The sequence below is a fragment of the Siniperca chuatsi genome, linkage group LG7 (assembly GCF_020085105.1).
Source record: "Siniperca chuatsi isolate FFG_IHB_CAS linkage group LG7, ASM2008510v1, whole genome shotgun sequence".
In the NCBI taxonomy this organism is placed as follows: domain Eukaryota; kingdom Metazoa; phylum Chordata; class Actinopteri; order Centrarchiformes; family Sinipercidae; genus Siniperca; species Siniperca chuatsi.
Genome location: NC_058048.1, coordinates 14,636,772 through 14,650,095, shown reverse-complemented (window position 1 = coordinate 14,650,095; position 13,324 = coordinate 14,636,772). Strand labels below are relative to the sequence as shown.

Here is a 13,324-nt window from a genome sequence, read left to right as displayed (position 1 = left end):
ACACACACACACACACACACACACACACACACACACACACACACACACACACATCTGCGCCACCTGTCAGAGCTCAACCGTCAAGCAAGACAGATAATCTAATGAACTTGGATAAGCGTAAAGCGTCAGAGTGTGTGCCTTCATATACTGTAAGTGTCTGTGTGTGTTTGTGTGTCTGTGTGTGTGCTAGAAATGTGTATCTGAGTGGACAGTATGGTGTGTTTACTGCAATCATACACTGATGTAGCTGTTGGAGAAGTCACATTTTTCACTCCACATTATGAACTACAGGGAAAAACTCAAATCTTGTTTTCTTTCCAGATGTCAGAAAGCATAAGGAGTGCTGTTGCAACTATCTGAGAGAAGCAGACAGCAGGCAGACAGACAGCAGTAACTATATAGGACAATGTAATTGGTAATGTAATATATGTTATAATGGTTCTGGATTTAAATACTTTACTTAAAAGTTTACTCTGTACTCTGTACTGTGGTTTAAGGAGGTAATAATGTGTCACTGTGGTGTGTTGTACCTCATTATTAAGTGTTAAGTGCTGTTAAGTCCAGGTCAGTGAAGTAATCTCTGCCCTGTCTGTAGTAATCTTATTGATAGTAACAGTGCCACATAAAACTATACCGTGGCCTCCATTAAAGCAGTATCTCATGATCTGAAATGCTTCAGGGTCCTTTAGGTTCCAGATCAGTTTCAAATATCATCCTGTGCCTGCAGAAAGCTAAAATGATTTTTATCTTGTGATGTACTGGAGCTTGGGACTGTAGTGTTTAGTAATGCACCATGTGATGTAGCGATAAATAACCACCAATAAAAACTCATGTTTAATGTATACTCATTTAGTTAATTATCAGTTAATTAGTAAATTTTGCATTTTTCCTATTAATTTTATAAGTGTACATAATACATTTTGTGCATGAATTTGATTTCGGTTAAAAAATTGTGGAATATTGAATTAAGGTGGGTTTTTACATGCCTGATTACTTTGTCGACTACAGCACCACTATGCTCATATAATACTGTGTATCAGAGTGTTATCATGTGCTTGGTTAGCAGTATAATTATATTACCTGTTCTAGGATGCTCTGTAGTCTCTCAGGCTCCAGGTCAATGACATATTTCCTCTCCTGACGTCGGTCCAGGTCCTCTAGGAGTCGGCGATATGCTGCCTCATTGAAACTCTCCACACAGATAGCACTCACCTGGGTTAACACACATGCATGTATTCACATGAATTTAGTACATGCAGACAAACATCATGTAGAAATAAGGCCATGCATGCAAAACACAAGTAGGTTAACAATTGTGTTTGAAGAATTAACAACAAAAACAATTGTGCAATTATACGTATGCACTGTGTGTGTGTGTGTGTGTGTGTTTTTGGCCTGTTTCCAGGAACGTGTGTGTATGTGTGTGTCCTGACCTGCCATCCGTTCTGCCCCGCTCTCTCCATAATTGCCTGCAGTATTGCATAACCTAGACAACAGAGAGTAAAGAAAGAGAGAGAGAAAGAGAGAATTAACGCTGTACTAGGCAGAAGCTGTACTTGGGGCATGGAGTCATTATATTGTGCAATTTTTGCAGGTAAAGCCAAAAAAGTCCCACCAGTATTTGCAAAATCTTTTATTTGATCTCAATTACCTCAGTGTGTTTGCACAGAATGCTGAAATCAGCAAAGCATTTCCAGGTGTGCATTACTTTCCAGCAGATTCATCAGCATCTCATCCCTGTCTTTATGTCTTAATGTCTTTAAATGTGGGGGTAAAGCACTTAGCACCTCAAGCAACAGTCCTCTCTTGAATGTCACTTTATCAACCAACCCACAGAGCTTATCAGGACAAAGAGTTATGTGCCAAAAACAATAGAGTCTGCCAGTTTCATTGTGATACTGTTGATAGTGACATTTCATTGAAATTAATCTTCTCATTGCCTCTTGTTCAGTAGTGAACTTTGATACAAATGAAACTCATCTGAGAACACACTGCACTTATCAATTTGATAGCCTGGAACAAAACAGAGAAATGAATGTTCTTTTTCTACAAAATGAGAGAGTACATTTTTGAATAGCGTGAGTATGCTTCTCAGTGTGATATTAGATGAGTTTCAAAGTTAATATAATCCAATGAGCAGCAGGTGGCAACATCAGCGACAATGAATTATGGTATATTACATTGAACAGCTGTCTAGATGGGTCAAAACAAGTGGAAAAACTCACTATCATAATAATAATATAATAATTATATTGGCATACAGCTGATGCATTTTTATCACAATGATCTCTATCAAAACTCCAAGTATGCTGTTAACTCTGCTCTGAGCTATAATGGGAATTGGGTAGACATTATCTCACAATTTACTCAAAGTCACATGCTTGCACACAATGAAAACACACAGTATATGTCTGCATGAAACACAGTGACACGAATAGACACACGTGTACACAACACAAAATGATACACGCACACATTGCAGTGCAACAGTGTCTGTAACAATGTTTCTTTTCTACTTGTGTGGAGGCAGCTATTTACTGCTTGAGTTGAAACAAAAAACACATCCGAAGCCTCAGTAATCACGGTGTGTATGTATGGGAATATGTGTGTATTATTGTGGTTTACATTGCAAAAAAGCAGTTTGTCTATATGTATGGTGTGAGATTATGCTTTCACCTTCCCAGCCTCATAAGTGATATTGTAAATGAGTGTCTCTGTGGCCTAAAAGAATATATTTGTGTTTAGAAATACACTGGTGTGTGTGAGTTGTTTATGTGTAAGTTATGTGTAAACAAACACAGGACTTTCATCCAGGAGACCATCCAGAACATTCATTCCGTTTTTAACGTCACGTGACTTATGTAACATACTTACGCTACACCTGTCGCTGGTACTTTCCAACGGTCGTATATGTCGTTTTGGGAGTCATTGACAATCAACATATTCTGTCGTTTAGGTATGAGGATGGGTTTTATGCACAGTTGCACATACATTCATCTACTGTATGTAAATTTACACATCTTGGTATGTGTGTATGCATTTGTCTTTGTATGCATATGTGCAGGTATGTATACCTCAGTTTGAGTGTATGCGTGTGTGTGTGTGTGTCTGTGAGTGTGTGTCAGCAGGCTGTCTGTGGAATAGAGCAGGGAGCAAAAAACAGATCACAGTGTTACTGCCCATTTTCCAGCACATTACCGGCAGCAGGACCTGATGGGAGCCTATAATGAAGGGCCCTGCCTTGGCCAAGTCAAGGGTGATCACAGCCCAAACTCTACGCATCCATCCTCCGCTCCATTTCTCCCCCCCGTTATATGCTACTGTACTGTATATCCCCAGAGGCTTGTGATCCTGTGTGTCCGCTTATTCCTCCTCCCTGCCCTTTCTACATTCTGTCTTCCTCCACCGCCTCCCATCTACCTCCACTGTCTTCTCTTCCTGTCTCTTCCTCCATCACCGTGTTTGTCTCCTCCTCCCTTTTCTTGCACCTGTCTTTTCTACTTTCTCTGTTTCTGGCTGCCTCACCAGTCTCTCCTGCTCCCCCTCTTCCCTCCTCTTCTCTGGTCCCCCTGGGTACTAACTCAGACAACCTGGACCAGAGGGAGGCTGGCAGAGGTACAGACAGAGCACACACAACTACACACACACACACACACACACACATATACACACACTGTGCAGCTCACTGATTCTTTAACACGCCACTATACCATGGTCTGGGAAGGGACTCTGCGTCATGTTTGACCTGTGTTTCTCTCCCTTTGGCAGGGAATTAGTCTGTGTGTGTGTGTGTGTGTGTGTGTGTGTGTGTGTGTGTGTGTGTGTGTGTGTGTGTGTGTGTGAGAGAGAGAGAGAGAGAGAGAGAGAGAGAGAGAGAGAGAGAGAGAGAGAGAGAGAGAGATAATGTGCCAAGCATTCCCATGACAGTGGTTAGGGGCTAAAGGCGTCAGCAGTGCCTGCTCCACTAACTTACGTGCACAGCATGATGGGATGGTTAAATTAAAGGCAGGTGACTGCTGCAAGAGTTGATGCCAGACCCTAGTTTCAGGCTGAAAAGTGCCAAATTGCACCCTTGTTTCTGAAGCTGTTTCCTTTCATCAGGAAAGAGAGTTGAAAATGAGTTTTTAATTTAAGCCCAGATATAGAAAACAGCAGATCTACCCAGTTAGCTCTTGTTATCACAGCAAGTTCTGGCAGTGCCATAAGGACACAATGCCGCTCCAGTCACAGTCATTTGGACAGTTCTGTATGCAATGAATGTAGACTATGATACTGAGTTACAGCCACTTTTGTATACGTTCCCCAAATCCCTTTCTCCTACAAGGAAGGAAAATGGTGTAGATGAGATGTCTTGATTACAACAAAACGGTGCTACTGTACTGGAGCACTTTAAGTGGTAACTGGTAAAAATTAACATACTTTAAGTCACTCCAGTCATGCAGTTCCATCCCTCAATCCCTGAACCCAGTGACTCATAGTGACTAATGTATTTTTTATTTTGTATTCTTAGATTATAACAGGAACAATCAGCTTCAAGGTCCAACAATAATGTAGAGTGAATCATTGATTTCCTTGGATGTTTATACTTGTTCATATGGAAACCCTTTTCAAAACTCTATACAAACTAAACAAACTATACAAAATCATATAGTTTTAAAAATAGGTTTAAGGCTATTAAATTGTGTAACATTTTTATTTATTTAGGAACACCAGCTCTTCAGACACATTGTTAACATATTCATCAGTTTGCATTTACCTCTGTCTGTGTCGTAGAGGAAGACAAATCGGCTCCAGTCGTAGTGATCCAACAGTGACAACAAAGCCCCTCTGATGGATGGCCGCAGCTGCAGGGTGAACTGGCCCTCTCCTTCAGTGGGGAAGCTGGGCGTCACTAGGCTGATGTGCAGGGCCCCACAGAACGACGTCAGCGTGTTCACCGAGCGCTTGTCGTAAAGGCCGAAGATGGCGAAGACCCCCCTCGAATACTGAGAACAGACTGATGTGTGGAGGGAAGAGAAGAGGAGGGAGGGAGGGAGGGAGGGAGAAGGGTGGAAGAAGAGAAAAAAAGTGGGTAAAGTCAGAAAAATTAGGGAACACAAATACAGAGTATACTCAGTGACACTGTTTACGAGAGCATTGCATTGATTTTACAAATGAACAGAGTAGAAAAAGAGCAAATGTGAGGATAGAACGGAGAAGACACATGGTCCTTAATTAAATTCACACTGTGGAATTTAAACATGTCAACCATTTTAATGAGCAACAGACCTTCTCACTCCCAATTAGACCCACAAACAGCGTTCTTTGAGTGGTGTGTATGAGCATCCATAAATGTGACTGGTGTACCAAAAATGCCTAATGAAACTAAGATGAATCTTGGAAATGCATCAGTCAGTTTTACAGAAGTCTAGTTGAGTTTCCTCTGAAAAAACAACAACTTTTATTTTATCCAAAACAACATGAGATAGGTTCATGGCACTAAAAGCAAAATGCTTTTCTGCCTCATCATATACTTATACATGTAATTATAAAGTATAAGCACACATAGTTGTACATACATTGGTGGAACTCAGACTACTCTACAAGCCCCTGGCAAGCAATTTTCAAAATTTCTGAGTGGCACAAAATCATTCCCACTAGCCAAAACTGGCATGGCGCTTATAGAGTTGTTAAGGAAATTACAGTCAAATAATCCCACCTGCTTAGAGCTTAACATCCTTAAAATCCATCCATGCACACACACACACATGCAGATGTAAAAACCCTTGACCGAGCCGCAAGCTCACTTCAAATGTGAAGTCATTTTCCACTACAACACTGCAACTCAGTCTTCAAACACCCGGAAGCTTTCAACCATGACAGAGAGGAGAGTGAAAAGCACTGACATCCTCCGCTATCTCGCTTCCACAAAAATCTCTCTTCTGCTTGCCGTTTGCCATTCGTCCGTGCAGCTCTACCAAAACTGTGTTTGAACAAAAAAAGGAAAAAAAAACTCTTGGGTGTGTGAATCGGAGAGTCCTGCATATTCTGACAAAACCAAAATGTGCACACAAACACGTGCCTTGCTTTCTAAGGATTCAGCGGGTAAAGTGACTTAAAGTGTGTGTCATCTCATTTTTCTTTTTACACTCTTTAATGTTTCTCTTTGCCAGCCCCCTTTCTCTTTCATCCTCTTATTTCATCCCCTTCTTTGTCTCTTTAGCACCATTCACCCTTTCAGCTAGATTCTTTCAGGCAGTCATGTTTTGAGCTTGAGCTCTATCCTGCGTCATAATTCACTCTCCACCCTGTAATACGTCACACTGGAGTAAACAGTAAGACAGGGGGGACTGCAGACTTTGCTTTTGGCAACAACCAGCCATCACGCTGAAACCTTTTCTCTCTTTCTCCCTCTTTGGATCTCCTTGTTTATCACTTCATCTCATACCTTTTCCTCTCTCCTCTGTTTTCAAGGTGGACACTGCATCCATCCTCTCTCTCTTTCTGCTTCCACCATCCACTCTCATCCATCTCGTCTGCCTCTCTTCCTCTATGACTGCCTCCTCTTTCTGTTCCTCCCTCTCTCCTCCTGGGACTCAGAGTAATTCCATTATCAGCTATAAGCCTCAGTGGGGGTAAACACTGAGGGAGATGCAGCTTTGACGGTTCGGCTTGTGGCAATTAAACAAAGCCGAGGCCCCTGCACCCAGGAAGCGATAAGGCAGGGATTTAGTCTCCGATTATGACAGGAGCTAAATGTCTTCAATTCAGAGACCTAGCATACTACGTACTTAGCATGCGTCATTCAGCAGGAGCTGAGTCATGGCGTCCTCAAAGTCAACAGACTTACTGTCTTCCAACAAGATTTTTATGGCATTTACATCTATATTTGATACTTCAGAGCACATAACATGAAAGATGGTTGTAGAGATGAGACCGGGTGTGATAAACTACTAAATGACAGGTGCTACATTTTACTGAGACACCAGAACAGTCAGTTCTATTTTTCCCTCCAATTCAATGGGGCTTTATTGGCATGGGAAACAGATATTAACATTGCCAATGCATGGGTGAAATAAAAACACATTACAACAGTCTAGTACCTGGAATGCATAACAGTGTTTACGCTAAATCATTGAAGTACACTTCATAATGAAGTGCTCAGAAGACAAGAGCAAATGTTTATCTAAAATCAAAATAACAGCTGAATGACAAGGATTGAAGCAAACAGCATGCAGAGACAGTTTGGTAAGCTGTGTGCATATATTCAGATTGAAACACGTTCATTCATGATGGAAGCTTACTAATGAAAAATGGCTGCTGGCTGAGAGAAATGATGTCCTTACGCTGTCTAAGGACAAAAGAGAATCAACATACAATTAAATTTTTTTTGACAGCAGTGGCATGGCAAATGCCATTCCCTTGCTTTTAAATGAATTTGTGTTGTTTAGGATCAGCTGTTTTTGGGAACAGAGCAAAAATAGAAAAGCAGCAGAACAAAAAGAAGGCATTTGCTATGTTCCCATGCCAACTGATGATTTTTTTAAAATGTTGACTAAAACTACTGGCCTAGATGCAGTTTGTGACATCGCTGTCTGCAAGTTTTATTTTTCACCCACCTCCTGGGTCTCAATCTAAAACGGTAAGGAAATATTGATAGTCTTAATCCCAAATCTCTCTATTTTTAAACAATACCAAGACATCTGCAACCATACACACAGAGACACACACAAGCCCAGAGCACATCACAAAAAATCTCTACGTATGTCCCATTCTTCATTCATCTACTCTCCGCACTTTCTTTGTTTTTCTCTCCTAGCCTTTCACCTCCTCAATCCTTTATTCCCTTATTTTCTATATATGCCTTCTGATCCTGTCTTTGCCTCTCTGACTCTCTCATCCTTTCTTTCTCCCATGATTCCCTTTATGATGTATGTCTCAATGGGTTTGTTTCTCTGCAACCCCCTCCACCTCCACCACCACCCCACCGCAAGGCAGGAATGTGCCAGACAGTGGCGTCATTGTAATAAAATGTGTGCTAAGCTTGCTTCATAAAGCTTTAATGAGAGGAGGGGACCAGCGGCATGGTGCATCATCACCACAGTAAAAGCATCGGACACAATAGGTCTCCTGGGACTTCCTCTACCTCTACCTCTACCTCTCATTGCCTTGCCCTCGCTTGTTCTCTCAGCATCTCCATATGTTCGATTTTTTATGTACAATCTCCTGTCTTTTTCAGGTTCTTAATTGCTTACTCTGTCTGTCAAACCTCTCTCTTTCTTTGTGCAGACCTCTCCATAAATCTCTTTAAAACGTTCCTCCTTTATCTGCATTACTCCATACAGTATATCAAGCCTCAGCATCATTGCATCTTCCTCTGCAGCTATTTCATTTGTGTCTCTGTGCATTTAGAAAACACTCTCAATCATGTGCATACTCTGAACATCACTCTATTTCTTGTTTTTCAAATTCAAATTTGTCCAAGTTGCATAACAGGGAAGAAAATATGTATATACTAATATCTTAGCTTTCTGTTTGCTTCTCTGGTATTGTTTTCTAAATGTGTTCGCTCTCTACAATATTTTTCCTCTCCCTCCCTCTTTCTTTACCTCTCTCAGTCCGCACAATACTTATGTCTCTATACCGGCCCCTTGTTTATATTTCACATGACAGCAAGAACAGATGCTCACAGATAAACCTGCTACTGATTTCACTGTCACTGCACTACAGCACAACATAAAAAGTAGCACACACATACAGACACACATAGTCACCAGTGCGCATTTTAAACGCACAAAAGCACATACGCCCCTCCTCCAATACACACGTACAACTTTGCGACTTTCTGTCCTGATGCTGCAGTTGCTTCTCACCCATTAGTCTGAATAACAACCCTCTAGCTGCAGAGAGATTCTCTAGACAGCCACAGAAACACTGCAAAAATACTGTGAGCTCTCATTACCTGCAGGTAAAGGCTAAGATAAAGGAAGCACTTGAGTAAATGAGGAATACAAACTAGTTTAAAAGCCATACGGTGTATTTTTCCTGGCATTGCCCAGGGTTACCTACAGTGCAGCACAGTGATACCTGGGTGAAGGAAGGTAAATGCCAATAATAAGATTTTATGAGCTATATAATTAGAGAGAAATCTACCACCCAATGCCTTATACTGACATTTCAGGTTTAAGCCATTTACAGTGGTATCCACTAGAGAGGTAAGCTCCTGTTTCTTTTCTGTTTCAGTACTGCACAGGTTTTCAGAGTTCTTTTTACAGAGAAAAGTAAAGAGTGGAGCATCCTACAGCAAGCAGTGGAGTTTCTATAATAACTGAAGCTCTAATCCAGACTGACACAACTAGTTTGTAGTGAAAAATAAATTAAGACTCATGATCAGTTAACACACTGAAAAAGGAGTAAGTATGAAGTGCAAAAAATCTGAGAAAAAAATTGAAGAAGAGTTGTTTTGCAGCTGTAAGAGTGGTTAAGTATGAGAGGAATGAAGTAGCATTGAGGTAACTAGTGTTGTGTGAAATTTACCTTGAAAGTTTCATCCTACACTTGGGTAAGTTTGTTGATAAACCTTTACAAATCATTTTTATCCTTAACAGAGTATGTTTTTTTTTCTTGAGGCTCTAATAGTTATTCCATTTCCAAAAGAATCTTATTAGTAAACTAATGTTACCCAACATCAGGAGTTTCACATGCTAAATGAGTAAGCTTTTATTTCAGGGTAATTGGTAAAAAAATTTATCCATGAAATTAAGGATGGGGTGAAATTGTTGATTATAGTCTCAAGTCTCAAGCCATTCAATTTCTACTTAATGTATTATCTAGCTGAATAATTTATTGATTAGATTTCTTGGAGCTGATAGTTGCTAAACACTGTTGTAGCTACCGTACAATGAGTTGTCCTTAAGTTGTGGACAGTTAGCTAATGATGTGAAGTCCTCCAATAAACACAACACAACTTTTCTGAATATTTAATAAAAACTGTAAAAGTGTAATAAAATCACAAATTGCGAACAGAAATCAGGAACAAACCAATACACATTATACTAACACCATGTTTTTAGAAATATAAAATGAGTCACATGGCAAGCAACGCTAATTAGGCTTACCAGCTTCCAGCTACGCTAGCTAACAATTAGCTCAATTTGAGACTCAATTTGCAGCAAAACAAAAATACAGCAGCTATATTCTGCTTACAGTATATTAAATTTGATCAAACAAAATACAGTAGCCCACTGATTCTTGAGACATGGGACAAAACATGTCCAGCAATTGTAATTGCTATTAGGTTAAAAATTGAAAATATTTTCAATAGTAAATGTTATGAGGGATTAATAATAGAATGTATTTAACACAATTACCCCCTTCAATTAAATGTAATCATTATTATATCAAATCAATGACACTTATTGTCTTATCACTACATCTACAACAGTGTGTCCACAGTGAAGGGTTCAAAAAATTTTTTAATGATTAAAAAGAGCTTGTTTTATCAAAAGTAACACTTAATAATATCTCATATCAGAGCGTTTTTCAATGACGCATGCATGTTTCATAATGTTTCAAAGTTGTTTCAAAACATCAACGTCAGATATGGAACATACAGATATGGGGCACTGAATTTGATGAATTTACTGTTTATCAGACCAGGCCAGGCCGCACTGAAATAAAAACACTGCACAAAAACACAACTTTCTAACTTTATTCACTGATCTTATTGAACCTGGATCATATTTTATGGAGAACATATTTTCTGGTTTTCCCTCTGATGTCCTTGATGCTCTGCCTCAACTCTCAGTGATTTATGGAGTTTTGTGATGGACAGATAGCTTTACTTGTTGCTAAAGTAACTGCTAACTTCGGCTGCTGCCGTTAGCTGGTTAGCTCAGTTAGCTGTGTAGCTAACAGTCCTATTAGGTGATTCTGCCCAGACTGGGAGCTTGGAGCACCGGGGGAGTGTTGGTGTTGCTTATATATCTATATCTCTATCATTGGAACACAGTTAAACCGTCTTAAACCAGGTATCCCAATTGACTACTCAAGTCACCACTGCTCAACACTCACCACCCGAATCCACAGTCCCAGGCCGCTGGCATCCTCCCTCCATCTCTCCGCCGAGCCATGCAAGGGTGCTCCCAATCCAGGAGTCGTATGCCACGGATCATGGGCTCCTTCACCAGCGAATTGGGGAAGTGCCGGGGATTCCTCATGCAATGTTCCATGGTGATCAAGCAACGGCCGCTGACTTTTCCTTTGGACCAAACCAAGGTACATTATATCATGGTTAAAATCATCAGCTGGAGTTCCTTCTGCCTGGCAACCTGCCTGTAATTAGCGATTCCACCAGTAGATGGCGCCAACACTCAGCCAACCTGACTTCACAATCTGAGTGAAGTTTTCAGGAAGGATTTGGACCTATCCTTACCACCTCATCGGCCCTATGACTGTACCATTGACCTGCTTCCCGATGCTCCCCTCCAGCTGGCTACATAACCTGTCTCGCCCGGAGAGGGAGTCCATAGAGAAATATGTCCGAGAGTCTCTGGCAGCAGGCATCATCCGCTTCTCATCCTATCCAGTCGGCGCCGGGTTTTTCTTCATCAACCAAGAAGGACAAGTCTCTCCGCCCCTGCATCAATTTAAGGGATTTAAACAACATTGCGATGAGGAACAGGTATCCCCTTCCCCTCCCAGAGGGAGCCACCATCTTCACAAAGCTCGACCTCAGAAACACCTACCACCTGGTCAGGATCCATGAGGGGGATGTTCGTCTTTATATATCTGGATGATATCCTGATCTTCTCCCACAACCAGAAGGACCATGTCCGTGAGGTTCTTCAGAGGTTGCTGGAACACAAACTCTTCGTCAAGGCCGAGAAGTATGAGTTCCACACCAGTTCTGTAACGTTCCTGGGTTACATCATTGAAGGCAGGTGGTTGAGAACAGACCCAGAGAAGACCAGAGCTGTCATGGAGTGGCCCAAGCCTACCACCTTTAAGCAGCTCCAACGATTCCTGGGCTTCGCCAACTTTTACCGCCGATTCATACGCTACTACAGCAGAGTTGCAGCTCCCCTAACCCAACTCACCTCCTCGTTGACTCCGTATGCATGGACCCAGGAAGCAGACCTCACATTCGCCAGGCTCAAGGACCTCTTTTCCTCAGCACCCATCCTCACTCAACCCGATTCCCCGGCTGTTCATTGTAGAGGTGGATGCATCGGACACTGGAGCGGGGGCAGTGCTCTCTCAGTGCTCCAGCACCGACCAAAAGCTCCATCCCTGTGTGTTCTTCTCCTACCGACTTTCCCCAGCTGAACACAACGTAGGAAACCGAGAGCTCCTCGCAGTCAAGCTGGCACTGGAGGAATGGAGGTACTGGTACTGCATTGGATACCCCTCGACATCGTCTTGGACCGAGGGCCCCAGTTCATCTCTCAAGTCTGGAAGGCTTTCTGTTTAGCTCTGGGTGCCACAGTAAGCCTCTCATCAGGTTTCATCAGGTTTTCCCAGACCAATGGCCAATCAGAGAGGGCAAACCAAGACCTGGAGGCAGCCCTGCGCTGTGTGGCAACTACCAACCCCAGATCCTGGAGTTCCCATCTGACCTGTTTGGAGTACGTGCACAACGCACTAACTAGCGCAGCCACAGGAGTATCACCATTTCAAGCCTCTCTAGGTTATCAACCCCTGCTGTTTCCATCACAGGAAACTGAGATTGGGGTCCCCTCAGTGCAACACCAACTGCGCCGCTGCCGCAGATCTGGAGGGATACCTGTGCTGCCCTACTCCATTCCGCCGCCACCGGACACTGGCTCCTGACTACTCACCAGGTCAGAAAGTTTGGTTAGCCTCCAAAAACAATCCACTCAAGACTGACTAGCTCCCCGGTTCATTGGCCCATATGTGGTGGAGGAGGTAATCAACCCCTCAGTAGTTAAATTAAAGCTTCCTTGTAACATGAAGATCCACCCCACATTCCATATCTCTCAGGTTAAACCAGTATCTTCCAGTCCTTTGTGCCCACCTTCCGGCTGTCCAATGGCTACTGGACATGTGCCAGACATGTGTGGATTCTCCAGTATCTCGTGGACTGGGAGGGATTTGGCCCAGAGGAACGCTCATGGATTCCCTGTTCATTCATAATGGACAACCTATTAATCAAGAACTTCCATCGGTTACATCCGGACAGGCCTGGTGGGTCGCCAGGAGGCTCCCGTTGGGGGGTACTGTCATGGTACAGCTGTACCATTCCTAGTGTTTCTGTCTGTCTGTCCCCTGTTGGTTCTCCTCCTGTGTGTATGTGTGTGTGCTGCGGGGCGTGGCCTCTGAGAAG

At 42.3% G+C, this 13,324-nt stretch overlaps 1 protein-coding gene across 5 annotated transcripts in view; it reads right to left on the bottom strand.

Annotated features, from left to right (window-relative positions):
- gria4a (glutamate receptor, ionotropic, AMPA 4a) overlaps window positions 1–13,324 on the bottom strand; it is a 109,963-nt gene that overhangs the window by 56,617 nt on the left and 40,022 nt on the right. For all 5 annotated transcript variants that reach the window (XM_044203565.1, XM_044203564.1, XM_044203563.1 and 2 more), the window contains exons 3-5: window positions 4,757–4,996; window positions 1,434–1,486; window positions 1,081–1,212 (exon numbers count right to left, since the gene is read on the bottom strand). In XM_044203565.1, the coding sequence (XP_044059500.1) occupies window positions 1,081–1,212; window positions 1,434–1,486; window positions 4,757–4,996 (425 nt within the window). The remainder of the gene's footprint in view (window positions 1–1,080; window positions 1,213–1,433; window positions 1,487–4,756; window positions 4,997–13,324) is intronic.